This window comes from Numida meleagris, chromosome 1, assembly GCF_002078875.1.
Source record: "Numida meleagris isolate 19003 breed g44 Domestic line chromosome 1, NumMel1.0, whole genome shotgun sequence".
NCBI lineage: Eukaryota > Metazoa > Chordata > Aves > Galliformes > Numididae > Numida > Numida meleagris.
Window position 1 is genome coordinate 141,819,731 of NC_034409.1, and position 15,592 is coordinate 141,835,322.

A 15,592-nucleotide genomic window follows, 5' to 3' on the forward strand; every position below is an offset into this window, starting at 1 on the left:
ACAAGCAAATAACAGCAGTAAGCAGAACATTTAAGGCATTTTAATTGTTTTTTCTTTGTATGGATGGCTCACAAGCGCAAATGTTATTACATAAAACTCCTGCTGCAGCATTAATTGAAGAAAGATTTGGTGGGACAAAGACCGTAGGGGGTACAGTTTGTCCATTATCACTTGTACTTTCAACAGGTCTCACGTTTGGAAAATTGCAAATTGCAAAAACTTGCAAGGGCAAAATGTTTGACATCCTGTTAGCTATTACAACATGGTGAAAACTTCTAACAACTGCTGGAGTATTCATTATAAATTCTTATTACATACACTCTGTTTCATTTTAAAAAGAAGTTTAGATACATCCAATGATACCTTTTCCCTTCATCTCCTCTTTAAGATCACATAATGCCTTTTAGATCTTTACAGTTTTTTTCTGCTTCCAGGCTTTGAACACAGCATGAAGCCTTAAAGACCAGAAAGGGTCAGGTCCCCTCAGAAAGTACATGGGCAAAAACAATTTAAAAAGTGAAATAAATCATATATCCAATAACATCTCCACATTTAAGATTTCTCCTGTAATCTTCCACTATTTTCCGTGCAAGCAATCAGACTGAATAATCGTATTCACAGATGGTACAGCCTTGCAATTTCACTGATAGTGTCATATATATAGATGCACTTAGACTTAGACTCCCTTGATTTTACAGAAAGGCAGTGCCCTTGTTCTTTTTAAGTAGCAGAAAACAAGAGTTTATTAGATAGCTATTCTGTATACTTTGACTGCATCCTGAAAAGTGTAATAATCTGTATATAGTTAACTGAAGCAAATTTGCTCTTCAAAGTCTATAATGTTAAGCAGAAAGATTTAACAATTTCTCACCAATGTCTTCAGTTCTTGGTAGTCAAAGAGTTGACTCAACATTTGACTCAACATTGAATTGTCTTGCTATTTTCACTTAAGCTGTATTTAAAAAACTTAAGCTGTAAGTTATAGAACATAACAAAATATTTCAACATACATTGGTTTCCTGTTAAACCCAACTTGAGTACATCTGAAAGCAAGCTTGGAATCAAACACTTTCAAACATATTTTCAGGTAGCACAAATAAGTAATGCCGTGACACCCACTCCCAAAATGCTAGAAACAGACCCTAATTTACAAAGCTACTGAGTACTTATATCCATAGTCTATAAAAATAAGACCCTTAACACTCCGTACATATGAAAATCAGAACTAAATCACTTACACTTGGCACATGCAATGGCTCCTGATACTGAGATAGTTTACCAATGGATGGCAGGCCAAAAGATTTGTAGGGGTCCTGAAATAAAATTCAACATGAGAAAGCATTAAGCTTTTACAGATGTGGAGAAAATAATGTTAAATAGCTTGAAGTCTAACAGAAACCACTGTTGGAATAACTTTGTTTTTCCTCCCCAGAATTACTTGTGTTGAACTACACTTCTTCAAACTACCTCTGTGACTCAAAATAAAGAAGTGGAAGCATATAAATTTTCTCACACTGCAGTCAAAATAGCAGGAAAAAAAGCACTCTGCACATGGCTACAGTGCACCACCAAAACTTTCAAAGACCACATCTTCATTTACTGCATTGTGCTTTGGAAGAAATGATGGGAAAGTATGCAGAGAAGGAGGAGAGTCGAGAAGAAAGTTTAAGGAAAATATTCCAAAGATAAAAAGAGCAGTCAGGAATTCAACTACTGTAAGAAATCAAACTGACCTTTACACCATTGGAAACCCCCTACAATAAGCATATAGACTGTAAGAACACCAATCTCATGACGAAGTATTAAGATCCATTATTTAAATTCCCTCATAATTATAAATAAGCTGAACAAAAAGAAAGCCCAAGCATCATTTACTTCAGAATGAAACCTATTCATACTCTAAAGAGCTTCCATGCCAATCATATGACAAATACTTACTCTTTATCAAAATAGTTCATATCATTTTTAATCAGAAGAGCAAGCTGAAGATTATGGGTATGGCACAAAGAGAAAGAAAAAAAATTAAAAAGCCCAGGGCCATAAATCAGCGATAGTTATGTGAGGAAAAAGAATATCTCAGGAGGTTGAATTATATTTGAAAAGTACAGTTCTCTAAAAAGTTCTTAAAATGTAAGAAGCTGAGAGCCATTTTTCAAATGAGCAGATCTTGATTTGGATACTACTATGAAATGTCCTAAACATGCTTGAAAATGTGTTATATATTCTGTTAAGCTTTTTTAAGATGAGACAGTCAGACATGCACTTTGCAAGTTTTTCCTATGAAGAACTGTGATTTCAGCAGACATAACTTGCTTCTTCAACAACCCATTAAAATGTTTGGTACAACAACTCAATGGTTTAAAGAATCTTTGTTATTTCAATGGTCATTCTAGTTTCAAGGATATAAGAAATTTGGAAACGCTAGTTGACTGTACCAAACAATGCAAATTCTGCATTATTAATTGTGAACAGACTATATCGCAAATGTTCTTCAAAATAAACCTTAGCTATCATTTACCGTTTTTTATTTTGATCTTTGGAAGAAAATATATGTCAAAATACACACCACATTCTGAATTACGAAATAAAAACTCTACAAATGCTCGTTAACCGTTTGTGTTGCATACTCTAAATCACACCTTTCATGTGACAATCCTTGACTTCACCTTGGTCTCTGTCCCCACCTGGTTATTACTACTCTGCAATTCTACCACCTACCCTCCTCCCCATTACCACTCATTTACCTCAGCATAAACTCGACATTCAACCGCCCAGCCGTTGATGGGAATATCAGCTTGTTTGTGCCTGAGAGGGTAACCCTTAGCAACACGGATCATTTCTTGGACCAAGTCCAGGCCAGTAATGCATTCTGTGACGGGATGTTCAACCTGCAAGGTCAAGAACTGTCAGTCAGTAGGTAACAAAAACAACCAAAGAAATCCCTCTTAATAAACAAACACATAAACAAGAAATTGGACCAGGCAAAGAACACATTTCCATCTTGGTCTTTCCCCTCCATCTCCCAAAAAACATATATTTGGCAAGCTCCCTGCAACGTTCTTTGCAGGGAAACACACAAAAATAAAATAATTATCAGATTACAATAACTAGGAGAAGCACACAAAAGGAAAAACACCTAAGAGGGTTTTTTTCTTTTGTTTTACAAACTCAAAGCACCTGGTGGTGATACGCTAGTTTTCCTTTGCTTAGAAGCTTTTCCTGTTCAATTTTGTCTTGAAAAGACTAGTGCTTCAGACCCAAATATATTTTAGCCGAGAATCTCAAAGAAGATGATAATCAACCCATTCTGCTACACTTAACACGGCACAGCCAGGAGCTGCTACAATTTGCCATAGAACTCGCCTACCCTAAATCTCACCCATTCGCCTGCTTTCACTAACCTGTCCTGACAAGCAACCAGATTAGCGTAATCTTACATCAGCGCAGTGTAGCAGAAATGAGCAGATGGATCCTTCAATTTTTTTCCCCCTCCAGACTTATCTGTTTAGTGCTTAGCATGCACAATAGCTGGGCTGGACCAACAGAGTCACTCTGCTCTCTCAGCAAATTGCTGCTAACGGCTTTGGATGATGCTGCCATGGGAATACCCGTCGCTCGCGCTAACCAACGCATGTGCGTACAAGCATGCACACATGTGCACGCACATGCATACACACACCTTCTTCTTTTAAAGTGAATGGATAGGAATGAATACATTAACTTGAAAAAAAAATCTTTAATGTCTGTATTAATTGTGTTCAAGAAATGTTTGGAAGTTGTACTGAGGGACATGGCTTAGTGGGCAATACTGGTGATAGGTGGACGGTTGGACTAGATGATCTTGGAGGTCTTTTCCAACCTTGGTGGTTCTACGATTCTATGTACAGTAAACAAAATTTTAAAAATCAAAGCAGCAACAGAGTGCAAGGCACACCATATAGATAATGTAACACATGCTATCAGCATGTTATTCACACAAAGACAGATTAAAGGCTTTCCACATAAAAATTATGTACTGCCATTTTTGTTATTAAATGGTATTCCAAGAGCCTTAAGAAAATGCACTTCACAATGGTTTCTCTATCATGCGATGCAATATTGCATACACTCTCTGACACAGAAAAAGGTCAGTGAACAAACCACATGTCGTTCTTCCTTCAAGTACACCAGTATAAGGAAAATATTTAGTCATTATAATAATTTGTGACTAATCGGAACAAGTAGATGCTTTGGTCTTTAAGAAAAAGGCCTCGTAAAAATAAACAGATGGCATCCATAATTAGCCCTGTGTGTGCTGTGAGTTTGTTTAGAGTTTCAACAACATTTTAAGACGTTTTGACAAAATTTTAATGACAAATCATCACTGAAACAAGGACCTATTCTTTTAAAGACAAAAGTAACATTGAAATGGGAATCTGATTATATAGTTTGAGGATGCACCTCTGGGATTCAATCTTGATTCTACCTAACATGATACTCTCCAGCATGAGAAGCTTAATAACAGTATTTGGACAATCTATGAAACACCTCAATGTCTACCCTGCAGTGTTAAATTGAAGCAATTCAATTTCTATTAAAACTAAGTTTAACTTCGAGTTTTAATACAAAGTTATTCACCACACATGAATAATTTGAACAGAACTTACTCTCTTACCTTGGAAATCATGTTTTAAAAAATTACCTCAGAGTTTGCAAAACCTCTGGAATTCTAATGTCAAAAATAATTAAAATACAATGCTTCTTTTTTATAAAGACATTTATCTGCATTATTTAGCTACACTGTCATTTTTCTTGGATTACAATTGGCATTCCAGATTCAATAGCTTCATTGTTGTTTCCAGCTTTATTGCTGATGATCAAAATAGGACGGAATGTTTCTGGAAAGAAAAATATTTTTGTTGTTTGGTTCTTATGACTCACAAACATTTATTTAATCCCTTCTTCAATAAAGATCTTTGACTTGGTCAATATTTTCCTCTGTTTCTTCAAAATACTCCCTTTGTGTCTGCACAGAAAACAGCATTCAGAAAATATGACAAGCAAAATTTTTTGAGGTCTTTTTGAGGGTGGAGAGAAGTTGTTCTGTTTTCTTACAGGACTGTTCTTAGGACTAATGCTGTTTAGGGATAATGTAGACAGAACCAATCATATCACTAATTTGGTGGTACAAAATTTATTTTAAATGATTTTCAGTATACTTTAAGACCATCAGATCACCCAGATGGAATAGAAAATAACTTTAACCTTGAAATGCCAGTTGGATTTTGGTAATTTTAATCTTCCACTGAGGTGTTCAGCTCAAATTGCACTTGATTTACCATTTGCAGTTTTCTTTCAGCATGGGTAGGAAGGGAAGGAGGGAGTCAGTATTTTTAGCATTGTGCAGAACACTCTCCAGTTTATATCACAAAAGGATATTAACAAATCAGTAATGCCAAATCCTGGCTCAACTTGCACCCTGCAAGGTTCTGGAGGTGCAAGAATCCTCTCACAGAGGGATACTTGCAGGATCTGAAATTAAAGCTCTTAAAGTTATAAAAGGCAAGGAAGGATGGGGTAGAAGAAGTAAAGAAATTAAACCCCTCTTTTCCCAAAACATAAAACAAAGACTTCATTGTTCCCTGCTTAGGAAAGCTCTAGAATGATCACTGCAGTTATTTAGCCAAGGTAACCGCTGTATCTGCTTTTGAATCACTATTAGAAGTTAAGCTTTAAATGTTTTCCTCTTTCACTTTTCAGTCTCCTGCTTTAGGCATCATCCTTGGCTAGCTTGCCTGTTTTATTTTCTCCTCCAACAACATTCATTGCCATTTTACGGATGCTAAATCAAGAATTACTTTTTCAAAGAGATAAATACAAGCATGCTCCTAACCAGAGCTGAATCACACTCAATAGATCAACTCTTTTAGCTGTGGATTATGTTCAGATTTCAGTCTGCTGAACCAAGATCTTGCCAGTGCAACCTTAGTCATTAAGGTAAGAGCCGATGGTGTTGTGGCTATATGATAGTGGGTAAATTCACACATTATCTCTGTCCTTATCAGAAAGGGCAAAACCAGACATGTCTGCAGCAAGCAATCTACAGATCATATCTACATCAAAGCAGCTTTCCCTATTAGCAACACAAGACGAAAAATTGATCAGTGATAAATCTCAATGCAGTTATCTGCAAAAGTATTGCCTTCACTACCAATTATTTTACATATACCAAGTCCAGTCACAAACAAGTATAGCAAGAAGCTGCTATCTCAGCACCCGTAAGCAAAGTATGTACCTCAAAAATTCTCCTATTCCCACTTTTTTCCACATAGATATAGTTCTCTGAAGAATGTCACTTTTTGTTCCTGCTTCTAAATCCGTACAGCCATAACTTATGGCAAGCAACATCCACAGGGGGATAAAGGGAAAGTGTTTCCCTTCATATCGGACTTACTCTTCTTCAGACACCTCACAGTAATCCCTTCCCTGTAAGCACAAGTGGTTTTGTTTCCCTCATCTTCCAGTTCATACACCACGAGGTACTGGCAGCACTGGTGACAATGTCTGTCAGAAAATAACGATGATTACTGATATTGAAATAGGTGCAAAAAAGCTATGGGAACCTGTCAACATGGCAGCGCAACTAGCATCAGTTCCCAGAACAGTAGGGGGGTGCTGCTAATTCTTGCCCTATTCTGTGACTGCCAACAGTCTTAAAGCTTTGTCATGCCAGGGTTCATCCACGGTTACAAAAACAGTCATGTAATGCTTACAAACAGTTCGAGCTAAGAGGTGAAATAGCAGTGGCTATTCCCTTACATTCAGGGGAATATTTTCAGAATACAATTTTTTCTCACCAGTAAGGTACTCAGGTCTAATAGCAAACACTTAAGGGTATTCTCACAGGTTGCACTCTTGCCCCTGTACGCACAAGGAATCAACTTACACATCAGCTGGAGCATTCAAACAGACCACAGAGGCCAAGAAAACCCACGTTTCAGTAGGCTTAAATCTACAGACTACACCATCCTTGTCCTACCACTGTAAGCCTCTGGATGGTATCATATGCTCCTTTACATTCAAATAAATAATCTAAAAGCTAACTTTCAACATTCACCAGTTTCCAGGAAATGTGATTCACCTGGAATCCCAGGGGCTTTTCTTCTGCTCCAAATCCAGTATCAACTAACCCAAACCCAGCAACCTACAGATGCTCCTCAGCCCCTGTTATTTCAATGGGCTTCTTTTCTATTTTGGAAAAGTGAACAGTAAGAGAGGTGCACACATGTTCTGATATTCAGGCATGCCAATTTTCTGACTACTATGAAGAAGAGCACTCTGGGGTCACATCATCTTTCTGAAAACAGTTCCTCCACAGTAGTTCACAACAGCTCATGTGTATGAGAATTTCAGGCACATGCTAAGAAAAAGACTTTCAGAAAGGTTGCTGAAGAACTGACAACGATGAAAACACTGAATGGAAAGCACACAGAAATGCATAACAGGAGAAATTCCATGTTGTCATTTTCTATAAACAGTATATAATATGCATTGCTGCTTACTTTCTGATTTATTACTATTTGATCAAGAAACAAGCACAACCAGAACTACAAAATCATCTAGCAACTGAGATGCTCAGGAAGACTTCTTCTATTGTTTTCTGAGTTTTGTCACAGAAATAAAAACCAATGCACAGACATCTGGTACCAACAAAATTTTTAAGACAGTATAAGCTTTGAAAAAAAAAATTCTTCACACAAAATTATCTTCCAGTAATCACAGATTCACTTTTGGCAACTTTTGTTTTGCAAGCGTTTGTTTCTTTACTGTACTGGACAGATGCAGGTAAGAAATAACTTACATAGTTATTGTAAGTTATTGTAATACTGAGTGTCTTTTGTGTTCTCAACAACACACACTTGATATCAACAGGTTATTTAGCTTGCAGTTTCAGCATTACTTTCTGAAGAACTCTTGAAATTCACTATTTCTACACAATTCCTTTCCACTTCAAGCTCCATCTAACAAAACAAAGAAACTTGCTCCCAACAAAACTGTCTTACACTTTCTTTATGAGATGCTACATCTGCTTTGACTATACTTAGCTGTAGCATTAAAGGGTTCTCTGAGTACTTAGTTCAAGATGGGTCTTGTCACAATGCAGCCATTCTTGCATTTTCTTTACACCAAATCCACCAAAGGAAAGAAACTAATGTATCATTTGAAAAGAGTTCTTTTTTTCCTCTACTTATAAAAAAAATGGAGCTGCCTTTCTCTCTACTTTTTTAATAGTATTCTATGATAGCTACGTGGTAGCGTTGTCTCTAAGATATCACTCCATGCCCTGGCAGCACTGTTAATGGCATCTTTCAGATTCAATGACTTAGACAAACAATGTCGGTCTCTTCTGTCAACAACAATTAGCAATGCTTTTCTGTAGTTCTTTTGGAAAGCCTGAAAAGCAGACAACCAGTAGCTACATAATGGAAGTTGCATTAGGAGGCAAGAATGTGGCAAAAATCTGGTTAACTGTTGTCGGCTGACCCTCTTGTGTGAAGAAGTGTTGTTTGGCAGCAAAATCACCTTTTCTTTCGGTTCTAAAAATGGCCATGAACAGCTGGTATAAACTGTGTGCAGAATGGATTCTGGTGGGCTTAGGGGATTGGTAATGGGATAAGAGACCTTTCACCTTTAGGTCAGTAGTTCAAATTCAGCCCAGGTTAGTAGCAATTGAAAGTCTTTACCATCTGACACTGTTCGTTAGCCTATTTAAAATGACTGAAGCAAAGTGTCACAGTAAAACAAGATTCCAGTATTAAGAAATATGAAGAGCCTCAGCAAACGGCAGAAACAGTCACTTGAGACTTTACTTTGAAATCCCTCCATTCAGACTTTGTAGAAATCTACTCCCCTAACTACTGACAGCCCCTTTCACTGCTGCCATCCTCCTTCCCACCTATCACAATTCATCCTCCAGACAGTTACGCATGCAAAGACAACAAAACCATCCCTCGCCATCCCATGGGTCTGCTATGGATACTGAAGTCCCCTCCTCGCTTTGGTTTTCTCCGGCAATCCAGACTGAGCTCATCACTTTGCTATTTACATTTTGCTACTTCTGCTTACACAGTGCAGCTGCAATGTTTTCCAGCGCTTCTCTCCTTCTCTGAGCAAACGTGCAGCAGGTGCTGACTAATGATGTACAACAGAATACAGATACCATCACGAGACTGACAGAAGGAAGAGTAAACATCACTGGAACTCCAACCTAATCAGATTTCTATGTATTTCTAGATATTTCTCAACCATGCTTTTTATATTGTCATAAGGACAAACAGATGATAGTAGAAACGGACAGAACTGTTGCATGTATAATTCTTCCTCTGTTTTCTAAAGCAGGGACTGTTAGCTTCTACAGTGAATTCCAGTGAAAACTCTGGAATACCACATTTTCCAAGTGACACTAAAGTCTGGTGAAAGCACTAGAACTTATTAACAAAAATCTTAGCATGGTGATAACTCACGGATGCGTGGAAATTTATTTCCCTTACGCCCTGGAAACAAGTTACTTTAAAACAACATTTACATTAAATAGTTAAATACTCTACAATTAACTGTAAAATAAAAACACAGACATGCCAGTGGTTTCCAATAAACTTCACAGAAACACGTCGATAGAATATTCTACAAAAGTAACTTTTATTCCTAAAAAGGTAATGATATTCAAACTGTCACCAGGAGAAACCACATTGCTATTCAAACTACAGTGTCTCCCAACTTCACTGCACTGAATTGAATAGATTGTATGCAGTCTGTGCGATTCATCTTTTCAGTCAGATTACTCCAAGCAAACTTGGTTATGTTTTGAGGAGGAAGGGAGGGTTCACTTGTCATTTTAAATCATTCAACACACGAAGGAGGCGGAAGATTGGGAGCAGATCTGAGAAACAGACGCACAAACCGTACTTAGAGTAACTGTACTCTTCATACCAGTCATCATACTTGTCTTAGCTTTTCTCAAGCCAATGAGAGATGCTTCTCATTTCAAGGTACTACAAACAATCATTTGATACTTTCCCTTTGCTGTCATCAACTGATTCCCATTTAAGAAGCTTAGTCACACTGCAAAGCCATACCTTAACAGATATTCTTTATTTACAGACTGCAGACTCCTCATATCAAGTCAAAAAAAGGAAAACATCTACATTCTGCTTTTCACTGGAAAATAAAATTTCTGGTGAAAGCTAGCACTTCTGAAGGAAGTTTGATACTGAGACTTTGACACTATTTGGAAGTTAGGGGTCAGTAACTTTTATTTCAAAGCTCTTGTTTAGCTACTTTGGATTATGACTGCCTTTTATTAGACTGATGACAACTAGGTAACATAAAGCACACCACAGCATGAGCAGCTATAAAGAATCAGATATTCAACATCTGGTCTGCCTCAACAATTTAGCAGTGGTAGCTGCCTAGAAACCGCTCCAAAAGTACACTAACTGACAGCATACAGGAAGTTCCCTTGTAGAAAGGGAACACTTTCTTGTGAAAAGGGAAAATAACAAGTTTTGCTATTCAATTATCCAGTCTTGTGTCTCATCAGCTAGCTTTTGAAAGATGGCAGAAAAGCAACTAATGAAAAGTGCTTTGCCAGTAGCAGAGAATAAGTCATTCTATCTGAATGATTAAAACATCTGTAAAAGATTTATATAGCATACAAGAGACAATGAAGCTGATTCACAAGCTTTTTATCACTTTCCAACCTCATGCTGCAGCAACACCTCACACAAAAATTACATAAAATATTAACTTCCTGCAAGGTGCTCTTTATTCTTTACTTGCAGGACTGTTTAGCAGAAAAGGAATATTCCCAGAGAGTTCCCCAAAAAGATGGTCAAACAGTAACAGTTCTCATTTACTACAAAATAATCTACAAAACACACTACAAGACCCCTGACATACACCAAAGAGATGGAGGGGAGAAATCAGCAAGCCTTGTCAAGTGTTGGACATGGTTTAGTTGGCTTTACGCAAGTTTATTCTTAAGTCTTAATATAAAGTAACAAGATCAGTGATCTGATCTGAGATCGCATAAATATTGAAACAGACACAGAAAATTGCATAATTTAGTAGTTGCATTCTGATGATGCTGACAGGTAGCTGTGTCTATAATGGACACTGACAAAGACCTTAGAAATGTGATTTATGGACAAGATGTTTATCATTTAAGGAAGTCCTTCCAGCTGTTGAGTACTACTCAAAATCAGGGCAAGTGAGTCTTTTAGTCATTGTTCACAGTTGGGAGATGCAAAAGGAAAAGACCAAAGCAATAGAAGTACATCTGGAGACATTCCTCATCTTGAAGTTAAATCTGGACAAAAAGGCTTCATTAGACTTTCTATGTTTGGCTCTTAATAGAAGGGAGATGTTAGCTGCATAACTGTTAGCTGAACAGAAAGTAAAGCCTGAGACCTGGAAGAAGTGACAGACCAATCGGGTAAGTTTGGGGAAGAATCAGAGAAAATTACTACTCCCTCTCCAGCCTCAAGCTGAAATGCTAATTAGAGACAATACAGACTCAGGATAGAGGAATTAAAGAACATCTACACAAGTACTGTAATTTAAGATTAGTAAATTTCTCTAAGTGTTGGAAAGAATGAGTCTGGTATTATAGGGCATTGTCAAACTGCTTAGGCTATATTTCAAAAAGAGTCTTTCAAGTCCTGACTTTAAATCCTGAAAGATGGAATCATGGAAGCTTTCTTACTGTGTATGTGGAGTCCTCTACAGTTGAGCAAGCTTGAGGCTTGGAACTTCAAAAGTTCTTACCACTACCCATTAAGGCAGGTAGGGGACAGACACCACAAAACAGCTAAGATAGCATCTTGACGAAACAAACTGAAAAGAGAAGCAGCTCTAAGGATACTTCATTATTTCCATTTAGGAATTGATGGCCAGTGGTACATTAGAGCAAGGAAATAGCTTTGGACATCTGGTGTGTTACACAGAAAACCAAACATGAACTTCCTTCTCTTTCAATCTGAAAATTGTTCTCTCAAGAACTACAAGCTCAAGAAAACTATAAAGAATATGTTCAAATAGAGAAATTCCTCTTAACATTTTAATAAATTACAAAAAGCAATTAACAGTTGCTCTTTCTAACAGAATCTAAGGTAGAAAAGACTGCACCTAGAATACAATCTCCTAGCAAAAGTGTAAGTAAATTACAACTGTCATGAGTAGTTCCAAAAACAGTGCTGCCTGGCAAGGCAAATTTTACTGGCAGTCTTCCCTTGGTACCAGCTCCTTTAACACCCTCACTCCTTCCAGCCCCAATCCTCTCTCATTTCTTTATCCCAAACATGAATTTACCCAGCCATTATACAAAGTTATTCAAATATGTTAGGATTTCAAGCATCTCATTACACTCTATCACTGCTTAAATGTGCAAGCGACAGGCTGAACACAGCCCTAATGAAACATTGCTAAAACTGAAAAGGAAGCTAATCACTGTACTGTTTGATTCCAAATTTCAGTCTTTCTGGTGTAATTTAGCAAAGTGAGAGAAGGAGGATAGTGATGATAGTGTTTATATTCTTGCAAGTTGGACTTTCTTGCTGTTTCTGAGAGTGACATTCAGACTTCAAGGCATATACCTGCCTTCTTCGATTATTACCAGAAAGACATTACCAGGGTCAACTGAGAGGTAGGAGTGCGGTTGTCCAGGAAACAGATCGCCCACTCATTTGCAGTGCACACTGTAACATCTACCGCGGACTCCATGAGTTGTTAGAAACATCCTACCCTGTGTTAGCAAAGTTGCATTCCACTCACATTTTCAATCACACGCAGATTGCCAGTGTTTTTATTTCTGATGTACACATAGCTTCAGTCACCCTCCCAGAGATACTCAGTAACTGATCATCAAACAGAAAAGAAACTTGAGGGACCAGGGGGAAAAGCATCAGAGCACAGTGGCTAGTCACTTACTGTGTGCTCACAGTGGCACTTAACAGCGACCTCTTGAAAGGTCTTTAGGTCAAGTGTAACAAAGAGAAAAAAAACCTCTGAATGCTTACTTGAGTGCTCTACAAGGGCTCAAGGCTGCAAAGTCTTGTATACACAGGCTTACTTAAGTGACTGGATCTTTTAAGTTCAGTTGGAAGTGCTCACATCCGTCAACTTAGTTATGTGTAAGTCTTTGCAGGAGCAGACCCCTAAGTATGGAAGGAGGTTATGTTCTGTTTTTATAAATAACACTTTTCTGAATCTGGAGAGCTGTTTTTCTTACCTGAAGTCTAGTATTCATTTCCAAGAAGTAGAAATTCTTACTGGAGTCCACAAGGAATTCTACTGTTCCAGCAGAGGAATATTTTACTGCTTTGGCAAGAGCTACTGCTTGTTCTCCCATTGCTCTTCGAGTTTCAGGATCTAGAAAAGTGCTACAATACAAAAACAATGCCTTTCTTCAGTTAAAAAAAAAAAGGATTATTTCATTTTCTGTTTAAACTACCGGTATCATTATTCAAGTAATGACAACATGTGAAAACTGTCAAATGTATGCCTTTACATTTATACTGCTCCTAAACAGATACGCTACATACTCACAATTAACCACTAATGTACCAGAAATTAAGGATAAAAAGCAGTATTCTCTAAAATATATTCTTTAATTTTTTAGAGCACCGAGATCTATAAAAATTCAAGTTAAATGAAAATAAATACATACAAATGCATGGTATTTTAGAAGGCATGTCTATTTTCATGAAAACTGTAACTAAGAAATAAAGAGCCATAATGAAACTGTTAAGGAAAGAAACTGTCCAATAGAAAAAAGAATGTCAAAACACAAGACAGGAGGTCTAAGGAGAATTTGTCTTCTGACTCCAAATCAAAACTGTGTCTGTTTCATTGATATTCTATGCAATAAAGAAATCCTGGAAACTCATGAAGTATTTATTTGAGCCTCCTACAAGAGTAAAATTGTAATGAAAAAAATTTGTGTACTGATTGAACTGTATTTGTGTATGATTGAAAAAATCACAGTACTTAGCAAAAACACAGTCAACAATGCCATGATAAACCTTCAACTTCTGTACCTCCTCTCTCAGCTTTACTTGTAAGTTGACCTTGGGATCCACTGGGATCCCAATCCTTCTCATTCTATGAAATCAACACGCCACCTTCACTGGCCAAATGCACTGAAAGATTGAGGATAGTATATATCCTGCATGTTCCTCTCCTCTATGTTGTAAATTTGGATTTATAACATATACAGGTTACAATCTATGCAGGTTGTTGATTTATAGCTATGGAAATTTCTGTGGTTTTCCATCAAAGCTGCGAAATAGGCTGCCTTTCACCCTCATACACCAACCTTCAAGTAAAGATGGCACGTAGCCATTTGCTTTATATGAGGTTATAAACACACTTACTATATTTCTCTGGTGACATATACTACGGCATGTATCTCAGCTATCAATTACTTCTGTAAAGGAGTAGGAAGCAACTTCTACCTTAGCTCTAAGGCTAAAACAGAAAGGCCGCTACTTCAAATGTTATGTACTTCTTGAGGTGTCTTCAAGAGTGTGTCCTAATTCAACAAAGGACCAGGCAAGAGCCTCCATGTATATGAATTGGCTCCACTAACAGCAGGGAAGCTCCACCTGGTGCCCTGACTGTACTCAGACAGAAGCCTCAGTCTGGACTTACCTCTAGGTTGTTGTTTTGTCTTGTTTTTTTTAAAACTGAAAATCGCACAACAGCTAGAAACTTCTGCCATAACAAACCATATTTGACATGACACAAAGAGCAAGGAAATATCCCTTGGAAATATCCCAAGGCAATGGAATAGATATTTCTCTCCATGGGAAAAGTGCTTCCCAGCACCCTAGTCCAGTTAGTGCCACAGGGGTGGATTCTAATGAAACAAGCAGTTTCAGAATTTTAGGAAAAAAATATCTTTCTTGGCAACAACTGGGTCAACAGGAAAAGATCACAGAATACAGGAAAGCTATCAGTAGATCCTACGCCAGATCAGAGAAGAAGAAAGGTGGATGTGTGAAGCTGTGCCCTATCTATCAAAAATAGGTGTCGATAACAAAAGAGTTTCGTAATATTTCTTACTTTGATTCAATCAGATAACATATTACACAGAGTCATTAACTTACAATTCAACTCAGGGTTTCTGCAAGGTTTTGATCATGAAAGGTCAATGAGTAGTTTATGAAGAACAGAACCTTTTCAATATTGGCTTAATGTTCTATTTCTAGAATAACCATCATTACTTCTCATATGGATGAAAGACAGTTACTCCCCTTTATTACAGTGGTGTCTCCCTATGTTTGTTAAATGTATGTCAGAGATTTCTCTGTGCACCTCCTGCTGTAGCCAAAGAATGGAATAGAAGTGTCACACTGCTCAACTTGATCTCTGCCACGTGGTTATGCTTTATGCTCTAAAACGACTGGAATATCCCTGCAATCAGCTAGGTTAATTAACTCAAGTTTTCCTATTCCCCTCTGTTGCTTTTCCTTACATATTGTTCCTAACATTGTTTCTCCATTCTTTAACCACTCACCTTATACAACTGAAATAAATCTTCTCCAGTATAATT

The 15,592-nt window shown here is 37.4% G+C and overlaps 1 protein-coding gene across 2 annotated transcripts in view; it reads right to left on the bottom strand.

Moving 5' to 3' along the window:
- The window catches only part of PCCA (propionyl-CoA carboxylase alpha subunit), a 273,195-nt gene that overhangs the window by 144,918 nt on the left and 112,685 nt on the right, over positions 1-15,592 (bottom strand). For both annotated transcript variants that reach the window (XM_021416023.1, XM_021416032.1), the window contains 3 exons: positions 13,268-13,418; positions 2,745-2,888; positions 1,239-1,313 (listed from right to left, as the gene is read on the bottom strand). In XM_021416023.1, the coding sequence (XP_021271698.1) occupies positions 1,239-1,313; positions 2,745-2,888; positions 13,268-13,418 (370 nt within the window). The remainder of the gene's footprint in view (positions 1-1,238; positions 1,314-2,744; positions 2,889-13,267; positions 13,419-15,592) is intronic.